The sequence below is a fragment of the Podarcis raffonei genome, chromosome 9 (genome assembly GCF_027172205.1).
Source record: "Podarcis raffonei isolate rPodRaf1 chromosome 9, rPodRaf1.pri, whole genome shotgun sequence".
In the NCBI taxonomy this organism is placed as follows: domain Eukaryota; kingdom Metazoa; phylum Chordata; class Lepidosauria; order Squamata; family Lacertidae; genus Podarcis; species Podarcis raffonei.
In genome coordinates this window covers 8,185,855-8,202,110 of record NC_070610.1, presented here as the reverse complement: position 1 = coordinate 8,202,110, position 16,256 = coordinate 8,185,855, and the positions used below count along the sequence as shown (strand labels likewise).

General features: G+C 41.2%; 1 protein-coding gene across 6 annotated transcripts in view; it reads left to right on the top strand.

The window, feature by feature from the left end:
* Positions 1-15,898, top strand: part of PROM1 (prominin 1) — a 121,828-nt gene extending 105,930 nt beyond the window's left edge. For 4 of the 6 annotated variants that reach the window (XM_053402729.1, XM_053402724.1, XM_053402726.1 and 1 more), the window contains 9 exons: positions 255-308; positions 3,917-3,997; positions 4,111-4,179; positions 4,459-4,551; positions 8,670-8,785; positions 10,015-10,038; positions 10,521-10,589; positions 12,564-12,603; positions 13,650-15,898. In XM_053402729.1, the coding sequence (XP_053258704.1) occupies positions 255-308; positions 3,917-3,997; positions 4,111-4,179; positions 4,459-4,551; positions 8,670-8,785; positions 10,015-10,038; positions 10,521-10,589; positions 12,564-12,582 (525 nt within the window). In that variant the 3' untranslated portion in view covers positions 12,583-12,603; positions 13,650-15,898. The other 2 variants (XM_053402728.1, XM_053402727.1) reach the window with 2 other exon arrangements.
* The last annotated feature ends 358 nt before the right edge of the window (positions 15,899-16,256 follow it).

The following is a 16,256-nucleotide window of genomic DNA, read 5'->3' as shown; positions in this document are numbered from 1 at the left end:
TTATGCACTCTGGTTTTCCATTGCCTGAGCTTTGTAGCACTGAAAACAAGCAGACACCGTAAATTCATGTTCCAGCTGTATTTCAAACTACATAAAACTACACCACAAGAATGGTTTCCATTCTACTTCAAATAGATACGTATTTCTAAGGCTTTACGTTCAGGAAATATGGCTTTACGGATCAAGCTTTTTCTCTGGAATATGGTATAAGAGGTTTGTGTGATAGACTTCTTTTGTTTTGTGTCTTTAACCAGAGCACTTTAAACCAGAGCATAAGGTTCCTGCAGAAAACATCATCAGAGCTTCCTGTAAGTTTTTGTTCATTTGTTTCTTCTGAAATAAAACCCCCTTTAAGGTTGTTTCTTTAAAACATTAACTACCTATTTTGTGACATATTTGCTAGGCAGTATTTTTTGTTCATTTTACTCTAGTGAAGAGATGGAATGTTGTACATTAAATTCACCTGATAACCGAGTTCAAACATTATCAGTTCCATTCAGACAATGCTGAATACAGTGGTACCTCGGGTTACATACGCTTCAGGTTACAGACTCCGCTAACCCAGAAATAGTACCTTGGGTTAAGAACTTTTGCTTCAGGATGAGAACAGAAATCGTGCTCCGGTGGCACGGCAGCAGCAAGAGGCCCCATTAGCTAAAATGTGCTTCAGGTTAAGAACAGTTTCAGGTTAAGAACGGCTAAGGGAGCTGGGCATGTTTAGCCTGGAGAAGAGGAGGCTAAGGGGTGATATGTTCAAATATATAAAAGGATGTCACATAGAGGAGGGAGAAAGGTTGTTTTCTGCTGCTCCAGAGAAGCGGACACGGAGCAATGGATCCAAACTGCAGGAAAGAAGATTCCACCTAAACATTAGGAAGAACTTCCTGACAGTAAGAGCTATTCGACAGTGGAATTTGCTGCCAAGGAGTGTGGTGGAGTCTCCTTCTTTGGAGGTCTTTAAGCAGAGGCTTGACAACCATATGTCAGGAGTGCTCTGATGGTGTTTCCTGCTTGGCAGGGGGTTGGACTCGATGGCCCTTGTGGTCTCTTCCAACTCTATGATTCTATGATTCTATGACCTCCAAAACGAATTAAGTTGTTAACCCAAGGTACCATTGTACTTGAAAGTCCACCAGACAAAATAATCTCCACATAGGAAACTACATGTTAGGGGAAAGTGTTAACATTTAGTGATCTCTCTGATATGCTAGCTTGTTACACAAAGGGAATTTGTTAATACTAAGAAGTATTCAGACTACAGATTTACCACCTTAGTGAAAATTAGGCCTCCAGCAGTGACTGAATGAACCTCCAGATTATAGTTTAGAGCAGGGGTCAGCAAACTTTTTCAGCAGGGGGCCGATCCACTGTCCCTCAGACCTTTTGGGGGGGCAGACTATATTTTGAAAGAAAGAAAAATGAACGAATTCCTATGCCCCACAAATAACCCAGAGATGCATTTTAAATAAAAGGACACATTCTACTCATGTAAAAACACGCTGATTCCCGGACCGTCCATGGGCCGGATTTAGAAGGTGATTGGGTCGGATCCGGCCCTTAGTTTGCCTACCCATGGTTTAGAGGACTGGAAATCATCCCTGTTCTTGAGTGCTCCCACCTCCCCTTATGTGTGCAGTTTATGGAATTGCTTCCTTATCTGATGTTGTGGTGGAATGTAGCAAACCATGGTTTGCTCAAATCAGGAAGCAATTAATTAAGCTGCACAAAGGGAGGGACAGGAAGGGACCATGCGAGCATAGGGCCCATTCCCGACCCTCCAACTGTGCTTTGTCTTCATGCAGCCTTCAAATTTTTAAGTGTACACTTAAATATCTTCCAAAACACCTAATAATGTATAGCTTGAAGCTTTCACAACTGGCTTGTTTATCTCGTGATAAGGAACAATCATAGCAGTGTGGCAGCCACACACAGAGCTTTCATAACTTTTTAGGTGTGGTATTATAATGTCATAAGTGTAGCCATTTGCCTGTCTCTCAGGACCATAAGTGATATGGGGGGATCTATGTTGGGATGCTGCCAGGGAGGCAAAGTCCATCATAGCCCCCAAGCCGGCTGCCGGACGATCCATCGACCTCCCGTAGACAGGCAGTATCAGCAATTAGCGACACGAAGCCTCAGAAACAGTATTCCACATTCTTAGGCTGGTGCACACTCTGTCAGCAGAATTCACACAGCGAGAGATGCACAGCAGGAGAGCATATTTACAGTTTATTTAGCGTTGGTCAGAACAAAGAAAAACATGACCGCCTGCATCGGTATGCTCAGGCAACAAGAAGGAAATGAAAGCAACTGAAAACATAAACATCCTGTGAACAGGAAATACGCAGACTCTGTGACTCACAAAGCCTGCTCCCTTTTAAGGTGGAACGGAAATATCCTACCAATCTATAGTCTTTGGTTAAAAGCAGCTGTGGAAGAATTTGAATCAGGGCTGCAACCCTTTCTCTAGCACTGTTTTCCTGATTTAAGTTGCCCCTAACCACAAGCTGCTATTAGCTGTGGAGATGGAAAAGACTGCTGCATTGTCCCTTCTTTTGACTTGCAGCTCCTGGTCGGGAGGTGTTTAAGTCAGGAAAACAGTGCTGGGGAAAGCTTACAATTCCTCGCCTGCCCCAGTCCAAATTCACCTGCCCCTCACAGCTGCTTTCACCCAAAGAAAAACATTCTGGGAGACTGAGTTGCAGACCTTCCACATCACATGTAGTTTGGCCTACATTAAGGTCTGAATAACTGACTGACGTGGCATTATTTATATCTTTCCATTTATGAATGACTTCGTATAAAATACTTTGAGGCTATTTAAAACATCAATAAAAATAATGAACTATATAAAATCAATGATAATATAAGGCTGATAGAATTGGTTTCTGTTTTGTTAGCTGCGGCTAAGATAGTTTAGTTGGAAGTGGAAGGGCTCAAATGTTCTTGTAGTAGGGAATGGTCAATGAAATGTATTCAATCGGCCATTATGAATCAACTGAGTGATAAGGAAGGAAGGAAGGAAGGAAGGAAGGAAGGAAGGAAGGAGTGGCAGATGTGATCTGCTAGAGAGATGGAACTGTTTTACCAACTACTGGAATCTCAACTATGGTAATGTGAGACTAGAAGGGTATTTATTCATATAGTATATACAAATTCTACATATTTTATACTTGGTTTTAAGGTATTAGGGGATGCCATAAATTTAGAGACTTCGTAGCTGACTGGAAATGATCCTTATTTTATATGGTCAAACTGTACTTTTATTTTGGAAAGATCATATGTTTGAATCACTGCTTATCTCATTCATATATATATTGTGCATTCTGTGTTCTGATTTGTAATCTATATCATTCTTTTTTTGAAATCATTCTCTCATATATATATATAAAATTACAGTGGTACCTCTACTTACGAATGATGCAATCCATTTTGGGGTGCCGTTTGCACCCCAAAAAGTCCATAAGTAGAGCGCCACTACTGCGCTTACGCGAAGCACAATAGAGCGCTTCTGCGCGTGCACGAAGCGCGCAGATCACTTCTGCATATGGCGAACCCGGAAGTAACATTTCCTGGTTTGCCGCGTTCGTAACCTGAAAAGCCGCAACGTGAAGCAAACATAACACGAGGTATGACTGTACTTGATGACACAGTGAATCTTAGTTTTGGATTTGAAACTCTTACATATGAATGACAAGAGTCTCAAACCCAAAGCCAAGATTCACTGTATCATCAAGTAATGAGCATGCATGTATGAACGAGTCATGGGTGTCTGGGTTGTTTGCTTTTTACTCCCCTTTGTGTAATTCTGACTGTGTGTTGGAGAAATAACTGTATAATGATTGGTGGTTTGGGTGGTTCAACGGCATACTTTTTCTTTCACCACCCCATAATCTTCTTTTTCCTCCTCTTCCAGGGGAAAGTCAGAAGTGTGATCACTGCTGTTAATAGTGCACAACTTCTTATAAACAACAATGCTTCGTTCGTTATTGTTCAGGTAAGTTTTAATGTTTTATTTTAAAAAAACAAAAAACCTACACACAGTGCATTGTATTTGGAATTCTTATGTGTGTAACTTAACGTTTCCATTTCTTTTTTCCCTCCCAAAAGGAAACTAAAAAGTATATGGATACTATAATCGGTTACTTTGAGCAGTACGCTGAATGGGTGAAAGAATCGGTAAGATATCTCTCCACCCCGACCTCTTGGGCAAAGGCCAGTTAGAGAACTTCCATTTTGGGGAAAAAGGGAAATTAAACATATTGGTGTATTAACACTGCTACTAGAAGCAACATAATAAATTAGAACATAACATTAATTATCCTACCAAATACGATTAATTCAGATTGGGTATCAGAATCATATGTCTATCTTTGCAGCTTAGTATAAAATGTTTCTTCTTGGGAATGTTCTGTATCTAATGTTCAGCACTTGAATTCTTTTTCTGATCTCTTCTAGATTGCTATGGAAGTGGCACCTTGTAAGCCCATTGCCAATGTGGTTGATACTGCTATAGATATATTTCTATGCAGCTATATAACAGATTCTGTGGTAAGAATATTTTGCATTCTTCCAAAAAAAATAAATTGTGAAGGAGGGAGGGTTAAATCTTTTTATTTCTCTGCTGAGATAGCTTATGCTAAGACTAGAGAACTGGTACATTTGCACAAAGGTAGACTTGGGTAATAAGAAAGGTACATGTGTATTACACAGTAACTTCCAAAGAGTTGCAGTTCACATGTCTTTCGGGAATTTGGAAATCACATATCTGGAAAGTAATCTTGAGAAACTTCTTGTCGATACAAAATTTTAAATTGCCGCTGAAGAGCCAAGCCAATTGACATAATGTGAAATGGAGTGTTCGGCCATTTTTTGGCATCAAATAACTGTGGTTAACGCTCTCCTGACCCTATTCTCCAAAAACTATTAAGCTGAAACCTCAGTTTTTAGAGGAATTATGCACACAAACTGACCTGATGATTCGGACCAAAGTATTTTGCTTCCAGTGGTGGCCAGACAGATGATTCTTAGAAGCTTGCAAGGAGAGCACAAAAGCACAAACCGCTTCTGTTTACCCCCCAGCATGTGATATTCAGAGGCACACTTAGCTATCACTTAGCCATTGTGGCTATTAGCATTTATAGGCACCACCCTGGAAGAAAGATTCAACAGTTTTTCCAACTTTTCCAATACAAGTGGTCTTTTCAGTGGTTCTGTCCCTTCTGAAAATACACCTGACATGCCCTTTTCTGGCCATCTAAATTATCTAACTGCACAGGCCACTTGCTTAGATGTTCTCCTAGTCACATGGAATCTGTTCCACAGATATGCTTCTTCCATGTGGATGGGAAGGCATAAGGCAATGTGCATTTTATGAAATAGCACTTCCATCTTTCTCAACTATCTGCTGATTAATTTCATTGAGTGGCCTGGAATTTTAGTGCGATGGGAGATAGCATGCATAATTTTATAGGAGCCTTGATAACCCCGAGGAAAGGCAGGATATAAATCTCATAACTAACTAACTAACTAAATAAAGCCCTTACAATTTCATCTTCGTTCATCTCTTTCTCTTTTTATAAAAGCTAAAAAGTCCCAAAAGTTTGAGCTTTAACTTGGGTTTTCCATTTGCCCAGTCTGGAGACATACGTTTGGAGCTAATCATTTTATCAAGCAGCTTATAATGAAATTTACAGTATTTAAATGCAATGGAAAACTTTCTTCTGTTGACTTACAGAAAGACATTTTGGGTGCATTCCTGAACAGTGGCAGCGTTCACTGATTCCTTTTGTCCTGAAATGGCAACATCTGCATTTTCTAGTTGCCTTGAGAAATGCAGAAGTTGTATATTTGTGTGGGGGGGAAAATTGGCAAAAGACACAGAAAGGAATAAGCTAAATTTTCCTCAGAAATTTCCTGCAATTACTGCTACTGATTGAGGGCACCTAAAGGACCATGAGTTGTTTTCTTTGCTGCTTAATTTAGGATGGGCCTGGATTTTTCACGCATAACTGGGCGAACAAGTTCAGACTGTCTCCAGGTCTGTTGAAAGCAAAGTGGAAAACCACCTTTTTAACAGCTGGAACTAATTGGGCTGGTCTGTGTAATCATTAAATTATTATTTCTTGTATAAACAATATTTCCTGACCCAGAAAATTGCACTAAGATACCAAGGAATTTACTCCACTGCAAGCAGGGATAAAGCTACATCTGTTGTTCCTTACAGAAGGAGGAAAGCCTGGCTAGGATATTAATCTTCTGAGGCCTACACATACATTGCGGTTTGTTGTAGGCTGGTTGGAATAAAGCAATGTGCTTGTGTGATTTATTTATTTTTTAAGTTGTTGTAAGGGTTTCACATGCATTCCATGTTCATCCCAGGGTAGCGCTAGACTGATGGCGCACTCCGGTTGAGTTTTGCTTGGCTTACAAGTATATTTTGGTTTGGCTGCTTACGTTATGGAGGGCGAGGTGTTTCCCTGGTTTATTTACTTTCTGTAAAAACTGAGCATTTGCCAGCACAGGGCTTGCAGTAGCATCCTGGTGCCTACCACTCAAACACAACACAGCAGGCAGGGCCTCAGACATTTGGACGCCTGAGGCAGAAGGCCCCGTCTCCAACCACACAATGTGTGTGCCAGGGGAATCTCCGCAAGAGCTTCCCTTGAAGGAAAAGCCCTTGGAAAGACTCACCACCGCCAGGCAAGCAAAGGGCAAGCTTCACAAGGGCTTCTGGAATTGCCGCCTCTTGCGTTTCTGCCGCCTGAGGTGGCTGCTTCAGTCTGCCCAACTCATGGTCTGGCTCTGCAGTGCAGGAGCCCTTCTGCATATACTGTTGGGCTATAGAGCTTGAAAACTGCCCTCCAGCTCAGCACAGCACAACTTGCCATGAAGGTCAGCCCACTTTCCTGAGGAGAATAACCAGAAGCCTGTTAAACACTGAGCAGGCTCACAGTACATGGCTAATGGCTCACATTTAGCTTAAAGGTAAAGAAACCCCTGACAATTAAGTCCAGTCGCGAACGACTCTGGGGCTCATCTCACTTTACTGGCCGATGGAGCCGGCATTTGTCCACAGACAGTTTTTCCAGGTCATGTGACCAGCATGACTAAGCCGCTTCTGGCGAAACCAGAGCAGCGCATGGAAACGCCGTTTACCTTCCCGCCGAAGGACTTTTTGGCGTGCTTTCAAACTGCTAGGTTTTTTATGTATGCTACAACAGCAGCAAGAATACTCATCACAAAGTATTGGAAGACGCAAGATTTACCCACTCTGGAAGAATGGCAGATGAAACTGATTGACTGTATGGGATTGGCAGAAATGACTGGCAGAATCCGTGACCAGGGAGAAGAGTCGGCAGAAGAAGATTGGAAAAAATTTAAGGACTACTTACAGAAATATTGTAAAATTAAGGAATGTTGAATGATGCTGGATTGAAATTGAGAGGTTTCTAGCTGTAATGATATAAAGGAATATGAAAAAAAAGGATTGGATAGAAAACAAGGTGTTATTATAAGCTGTAATGCTTTAAGTTAAGGATTTGCTGAACAAATAATTTGAAATGGAATACAAGAAGGGGAGGTATGAGGAGGTCAGAGAAATATGTTACTGAAAATTATGTATTATGAACTATATGTTTTTTTAAATTTTTTTGTTTGTTTTTTGTTTGCATAAAAAATTGAAAACTTTAATAAATATCTTTTTAAAAAAAACTGCTCGGTTGGCAGGAGCAGGGACCAAGCAACGGGAGCTCACCCCGTCGCGGGGATTCAAACCGCCAACCTTCCGTTCAGCAAGCCCTAGGCTGAGTGGTTTAGACCACAGCGCCACCCGCGTCTCGCATTTAGCTTGCTCGGTTGCAAATTATGAGGCCCAGTATATAGGATGTTCCAGTGAGTGAGGGAAACTGCCCTATACTGAAGCCAGCCATTGGTCCAGCTACCTCAGTATCAAACACACTGGCTGGATTCTTTTCCAGCCTTAACCTGGGGTTGAAACTTTGAAAAGCACATTCCATTACTCCATTTTTGCTGCGCATAGTATCTACTATCGTAGCCCCACAGCTGACTGGTGCTCTGAAGATGGTTCACTGTTGTTTCTGTTCAATTAGGATCTTAAACCACCATTTAAAGTTGATTTCGTGCCAGAGCAAAACTTAACTATGGTAAAAACCTTGGTTCCAGCACACTGTTTAATGCGGGAGGAAAATTCAGTCAGAGGGCACTTGCTTTCCAAAACAGTCGAATATTGCTACGATTCCACATTTGTTAGGAGCCATGGCGGTTGTCGTCCTTACCTCACTAATGCTGACGGGGTTTGATGTTGTGTTTTAATCTTGTTATCCAAGATGCCAAGATCTCAAGCGACTGAGAATTTGTGAACAGTCCCAAGCAGCTTCTACAAAAGTGGCAACGAGTTGAACTCTTTCCTTTCTTGTCGTCTATTTTATATCAATCCCAGTTGAAATTTGCTGTAGTTGATAGTTCCACAGACTAGCAGGGTCCAATTTAAAAGAGACAACATCACATCTACACTGGTCCGTCCCCCCCGTCCCCCCGCCTTCTGAGTTGGGAAGAACTTTGTAGGAATTCTTAGAGGATGTGTGAGAAGGACTATGGATAACAGAGAATATATTAAGTGCCTCAATGTTGTTTCTTGTCTTCCCTAGAATGCCTTCTGGTTTGGTTTGGGTGGCTGTTCAGTATTTCTAATCCCTGCCATCATTTGTGCTGTGAAACTAGCCAAATTCTACCGCCGGATGGATACAGAAGATGTTTACGATGAGTAAGTAAGCAGAATGCTCACAATGGAAGACTGCAGAAATGCAAGAAAGCACTTTATGTGAAATATGTTTATAGTTTCCTTTTGTGATTGCGTATAGTACTGCGAATCAGGGTGTTTCAGAGCAACTCAAAGGAACAGGTTGCATGGAATTCGCTATTTATCTGGGGCCACTGACATTTACAGGAGTTTTACAGTTTCATGGGAAAGTAGCTGCCCATTTAATTTTCAACAGCATATGAGAAGACAGAGGGAGGGGAAATGGAGGCAATAAAAAGGGGGGGGGGATGCGAGAAACGTAGGCAAAAAGTAGTGAATTTGAGTCCGTGCAAGGATTTCTGCTTGCACAATAAGGCTTCCTTCCTCATTATTCTCTCCACATGCACCCTACCCAGATCCATTACAAAGAGCTGGGGAACCCCTATAACAGACTTGGGGGTGAGGGCAAGAAGAACATTCTGTTGCACAAGCAGAAATCCTTGCACTGATGGAATGTTCACTTATTGCTCCATTGGATTCAACCCAGTGTTATATAGCTTTCATTTAATTCAGCAGCAGTGATTTGCTCCCTAGACAATCCTAGTCTTCAGAGAGCACTGAAAAATCTGAAGGACCCTTTTCCCCTACATTTCCCTGGGTATGCCAAGAACACAGAGATAGATATATATTTTAAGAATAGAATGCAGAGGTTTTTATATATCTGGTAGGTGGGTATTTTCTGCAATGCTTACTCCCCAGGCTTCAGCTTTGGCATGTATAGTGCACAGACACACAGTAAACAGAGAGAGGCAACTGGAATGGGAGGGTTTGCCTGGTACAGAGCTCTGGAAATAGTGGTAGCTATGAACTTAAAACATATTACGTCTGATCTCATATTTTCCTTTGCTTTTGTCGTGTGTAGTTATTCTGCTTTCCCTAACCAGTCTTCTATTCTTCCATTTGCAGTTCCTCTGTCTCAGGGACTTGGCATTTTACTTTATGATAGCTATTTTTACTTATTTTTCACTTGTCTTCACTTTTACCTTTTTTTAAAAAACAAAACCATTTTCCCGTAAGTCTGTCCAGTGCCTTTTCCTCATTTGTTTATTTTTATTGTGTAGATCACTTTGACATTATACTTTTGCTACAATAGCAGTGAAAAAACAACAGGGAAATACTGCAAAGCCAAATATTTATCACGTACCATTACTTATTAACACACATGATAACTACTTCTTTTTTATATTTTGTAGTGTTGAAACTATGCCCATGAAAAAGTAAGAGATTTTAATTGATATTATAGCATGTAAAGTGGGAGGGTCTTTTTTTTAATTCGTAGATGTTACATATTTGATATATATTGTATTTATTTTCTACATTTTTTGGCATATTGCTCACCATACCTATCACAAATAGCTTCATGCGGATCATGTTGAAGTAGAGCTTTCTGTAGAATTAATTCCATGTACATGACATACTGTACAGTCCTTGGTATTCTACAGGCTCCGCCATGGACATGACTAGTTAACACTGTTTTTTAAAATATATATATACTGAGGTGTTTTAGTTGTCTTATATTCTTCTGTTTTTGTTGGCTATTCTCAGCTGCTTTAGGCAAAGATTTTGGAAGGGCAACTAATACCATTTAAAACAAACACCTTGTTAATTTTTTAAATTATCATCTTTGTAACCATAGTGTGTATGGAGTTGCATCTTATCATTAACACAGTCCTTTCTTGGTATATTTATTTTATTACAGTTTGGAAAATGGTAATAATGGTTATCATAAAGAGCATTTATATGGTATACACAATCCAATTCTGACAAGGTAAACCAAGTTTGAAACTGCCTGCCTTATAAGCACTCTTAATATATCGTGCATTAATCACTCACTCCTTTTTTCTGCACATTTTTAAACCACTTTTTGTTTTGCATGATTTCTCATTGCTTAGCTCTCTCTTTCAATATATGCCTTATATTGCATTATATGCTGGCTTGGTTTAAAAGAAACTATGGTTAATGTGAACAAGCAGTGTACTGGACACAGTGCTAAAAAAATCCTAGCCAGACTTTGATATGTCGTGTTATCTGAGCCCAAACAATTGGTGACAATTGAGGTTTGTTCTTCAATTACCAATCATGGTTTGCTTGGGGAAAGCAAACCACAAACATGGTTGCAGATGACACAGAAAGGCGGAACAAGGTGGGGGCAGCCTGCCCCGCATGACATGCCTGAGGGTGACAAAATCCTGGCGGGTCCAATCATGGCCACGCTGTATTGCACCCCCCGGCCGGGCCACCACCCCAAATGGCGTCCCCTGGTCGGGCGCGATTACCCCTCCCCCTGGGACGGGAGTTGCGGGTGGGCGGTTAAAGCAAATGCAAATAAATTTGAGTCTGGTCACATAAAATTGCACTTCAAGAAAGCACTTGACCTGCATAAGGTTGTGGTAGCATCTGTGTGAAAGTGGCAAAAATTGATTTGGGGGTGTTTTTGTTAAGTTGTGGGTGAACATATCAGACGACACAGCAATTCTTCAAACAGCTCTTGTTTATTCACAGGCCAGGACAGAACTGAACTGAAGGGTTCAGTCAGCCTGCTTATATAGAGCTCCAGTACAACGTTACTGTAGCAACTTTCTAAAACTTATCCAATCACTGAACGTCACTTTCGATCCCTTATTTGCATAACTATCTACAGTATGCCCCTGCTGGCCCAGGGTGAGAACTTCAGTACATAACAGTTTTCATCTTGCAGAGTTCTCCTTTTTACTGATGAAATCAGGAGTGCTCTACGTTTTATATCAGGTTCCTAAATATAATATCCTGGTTGTTCACATATACACACACACACACCCCAGCCAGCCTCCTGATGCCAAGAAAAAAGCACACCAAGAACTCAGGCCAATGTAAGTTTCAGCATTGGCCAGAGTTCTTGGGGTTTTTTCTTGGTATATTTAATAACAAGCCTCCTGATGCCCCCATTGGTAGCATTTAACTTGCATAATTGTTGGTGTACCTTGAGAGAGAATAATAAATGACACAACAAAAGTGTGTAGAAGGTTATTGATTCAGCGTGATTTAGTTATTTGAAATATGCTGAGAAGCAAAACGCCAACTTTGAAAACACTTAGCTTTTAAAATATCAGTGAAAATTGGTCTAACTGAAAAGCAGGCACCTTATTTTCTTTTCCCTCTCCAAACTTAAAACTTGAATAGGAGTGGTACCTGAGACAGAGTTTGAAAAACCCTGCCTGAACTGCTTTACCCTGCTCCTTAGTGTGACAGTCTGGTCGCCTCCACTTTGTTTCCTGCTTGGCCACGCTCCTCCTATGCTTGTCCACTTTCCACTACTGCTTTTAGTTGATTAAAAGGGGTCTTGTCTTCTTGCTGTTAAAAAAAAGAGAGACTAAGGTCTTGATCTCCCAGTGGATTTTCTGACTGCAAATGCATGTGCTACTTGTGGTGAAAGTTAACGACCTGTTTGTATTTTTCAGACCTAACTTGGCATTTATAACAGAATTGTATAAGAATTTGTATCTAGCAGCCATTGAAAGGGTGGAGTAGGAAAGGGTTGGTGATCTGAAGTCCCCCTGCCTGCAAACTAGTAGATTTCCACTGTCCAGGCAATTATTAAAAAGAACATTCAGAAAAAGCAGAGAATTCTTATTTTGCTTTCTTTATAAAAACAACCACCCACAATTTTCTCCATTCAATCACTTTCTATACTGAAGTTGCCCCAAACAGTTTCATATGTCTCTCTTTCTCTCCCTCTTTCTCTCTCACGTTTATATATATATAGCTCTGTGGAACAGTGGTAGTGCATACAGGAAATGTGATGGGTAAGTGTCATTGTTTATTTATCTGCTAAAATATTGGCCCATTTTAAAAGAGCAGCTTAGCTCATTTGACCTAGCAAGTATGGCCCCTCATGGAATTAACAATTGCGTGTTTAGACCTTTAAACCTCCCCCTTAAATAAATTTAGTCAAGACTCAAATTTTGGTTTGGTTTTTGGCAGAATTTAGGCCACAACTTTATTGATTACAGAAAGTGACTGGCTGCATAGGCTCTGGTTTGACTAGCTCCCTGCCATGCAGGTAGCGCTGACCCAGAGCACCATCATAGGTCAGCCAAGGGTGAACACCTGGATAAGCAGAAAGCTGGGAACGGGCTAACTCTGCCACCCAAATTCTTCCCTGGACTCAGGCACGGGCACAACCCCCTCACAGGGGTTGACCAAACCATCGAGTCCCTGGATTCCTTTAACGGAATACCCTTCACATAGGGATGGCAAGAGCGTTCTCCCATCCCTATCACCTGAACCAGAGCCTATCCGCAACCTTACAAGTTGTGACGATTTGCTAGGCGGCAGATGAAACCCAAATGGCAACAGCCAGTCAGCCAAGTGGGGAAAATTCCTGCCGTGCCCCTGTCCCAACGACAGACGACACATGACGGCATAGCAAGGTCAAGCGCACAGCCCTTAATATAGGGAGAGGTGGGCGGGTGTTCTGATGCACGCACCGAAAGAGGAAGCTCTGGGTCACGTGCATAGGTCCCTTGATCCATTTAGCATGTGTCCCATTGGCCTGATTGAACCCTGCAGTCAGTCGGGTGTTGTGGCTATCCAAACGTACCCACCCACAACACAGGGTTAGGTTGCCAGGTCTCACCGCAACACGTGCCCTCTTTAAGGGAGGACCCGATTTTTCAAATGTGACCCTTTAGATCATGAGTCCTGTGGCACCAAGGGCTCTTTTCCGAGGGTCCGCAGAGCCCATGTCTGAACTGACCCCTAGTTCTCCGAAGGTCACTGCATTCTATTTCCGCTCTCTTGTAAATGTTAGGAGCATATTCTGACTTGTCTCTTGTGGCTTCATTTTCAGCCCCGGGAAATAATCCTGCAAGTAGCTCCTCTGGGAAGCACCTTTCGCATCAATGCTGAATTCCGAGTTCTGAGCCATCTTGTCTGGGGCCTGTCTAGTAAACTAATGTTGAATGGAAAGAGAACTGTGCAATCGTATGCCATGAAATGCCAAGCCACACGGCATCTATTTGTGTGTGTGTGTGTGTGGATTACCATTAACACATGGAATTAGTGGCTTCCATTCTTGTTTTCTAATACCATTTTTCCACTGGAGTTTCTGTCTCTCGTCACATAATATATTTATTTATTGTAAACAGACTGGTCTCTGGTTTATATTCGTTTCTGTGGGCTGTTGTTTTTCTTCGGATTCACTGCCCAGTCAAAATTAACTCGGTTCTTGTTATCATGTCCAGAGATGTTAATACCATGTATAAAATATGTGTTTACATGAAGAATACAACCTGTGTACAGACACTTTTTTGTATCTGTGTTTTTTACAGCTGTATTGCAGCAGATTTTTTAATACTTTTTGTTATACTTCACAAGCGACCTGTTCAGCATGACCAGTGTTTCCTTGGTGCTGTTGGGTGGCTGCATTTGACTGTGAAACGTATGGAAACCTGCAGTATATTTTGTGTCGTCTTCAGAAAAGTGAATGCAATTTGGCAGATTATTCTTCCCTATTTCTGAATTACCAATTAACGTATGGTGTCATTATGACCAGAAGGATATTGTTTTCTTGCAAGCGGTTAGCTTTAAAAAAACAACCCCCCCCCAAAACCCCAAATTCGGCAGAAATGTGCAACGGGAAGATACTACAATTTTTTCTTTGTGACCTGAATAGTCATAGCAAGGAGTAAGGAAAGTCAGACCTTCAGCAAATTTCCTAGAGGGCGTGTGTGATGGATGCCAAACTGCACACTTATTGGCCTATGCTGCTGTAACACAGGCTTCCTCAGCCTCGGCCCTCCAGATGTTTTGAGACTACAATTCCCATCATCCCTGACTGCTGGTCCTGCTAGCTAGGGATCATGGGAGTTGTAGGCCAAAAGCATCTGGAGGGCCGAGGTTGAGGAAGCCTGCTGTAACACCTAAATGTAGCATATGTGCGCACATCCCTAGCTATGCATGCCTAATAGGCATAATCTTATTTTTGTACACACTTTTTTGAGAGAGAAAGCTTGTACTGAGCATATATGCATAGGGATGGCACACTTATTGACCTCATGTAGATGTTACAGTGGTGTGGAGATGAAATGGCTGTGGGGCATAATCCCGCTTTGCAGTTGCTTCACCCAATTTGCCAAAGGTGTGACTAGGCCTAAAGTTAATACACTATGGCCCTGATGAGGTGTTCATAGGTTTAACTTGTAAACGGTGTTATATATATAATAAAGAATTGGCTATATTTTGTTAAATAGGTGTAAAGTGTTGAGAATATATATGAAAGCTGTTGCACCCCACTGTCCTTTTACTTACGTGTAAAAGTTGTGAATAGGATTGATCTGCACAGAAAAGCTGCCAAGAGCTATCTATCTGATGATAACTAAAAGCTATGTGAGGAAATATGGGCTGTTGGGGGCATGGCTTTTATGCCAATAAATTGGAGAGGGCTTTTTATCTTTTAAGGCAGTGATAGCCAAACTTGGCCCTCCAGCTGTTTTTGGACTACAACTCCCATCATCCCTAGCTAACAGGACCAGTGGTCAGGGATGATGGGAATTGGAGTCCCAAAACAGCTGGAGGGCCAAGTTTGGCCATCACTGTTTTGAGGCAACAGTCAGCACTGGGGAATATGGTGGGTCTTCTAAAGTTACACATGACTTGCTGATTTTATTAGATGGTCTCCATTCATTTGGAAACCCTTTTGGTAGAATTTCTTGTAAAGATAATTTCTGGCAATCTTAGAATTGCTTAATTGCATGATGATGGCACATTGTTTGCCCAGTCTGCACACTTGGGACTAAATGCATTATTGTGCTGTGCCTCGTGCAGAATTGGTGCCTTTTCCCCCATATCTCAGTGGTGGGAAAATGACGCACATGAAGCAGCCCTCAGACTGAATGGGAATTGGTATTATATAGGGAATAAATTAAGTTTTTCACTAGGGAAACTGATTATTTCTACTAGGCAATGAGTAGAATGCTGTACTTAAAGTATGTAAGTATTATATCTCAATATCTGACATTCCAAGTTGTAGATTTTAATAAGTTCCTATTTTTAATTTGATAATGTCCTCAAATCATTTAAATAAAATACCTTGATTAACGTTTGTGTAATTTTTAAATGCAAGAAGCTAGCGCATTGCATTAAAATTGCCTCCGACCAGAGGTAAAATGGATTTCTGCCTCTTTCCAAAAGGGAGTCATTTTATTTGGAATAATTTGATTTTGGCCTACAGGTGAACCTAGTCCATTTTAAATAAAGAACTGAAGTACATTTTGTAGTAACTGAGAAACAACTTGCTTGTAGCCACCCTCAATGCAACTTACTTGTAAGCCACCCAGAGTGTCTAGGAGAGCCCAGCCAGATGGGTGGGATATAAATAATAAATTTATTATTATTATTATTATTATTATTATTATTATTATTATTACTACTACTACTACTACTGCTGCTGCTGCTG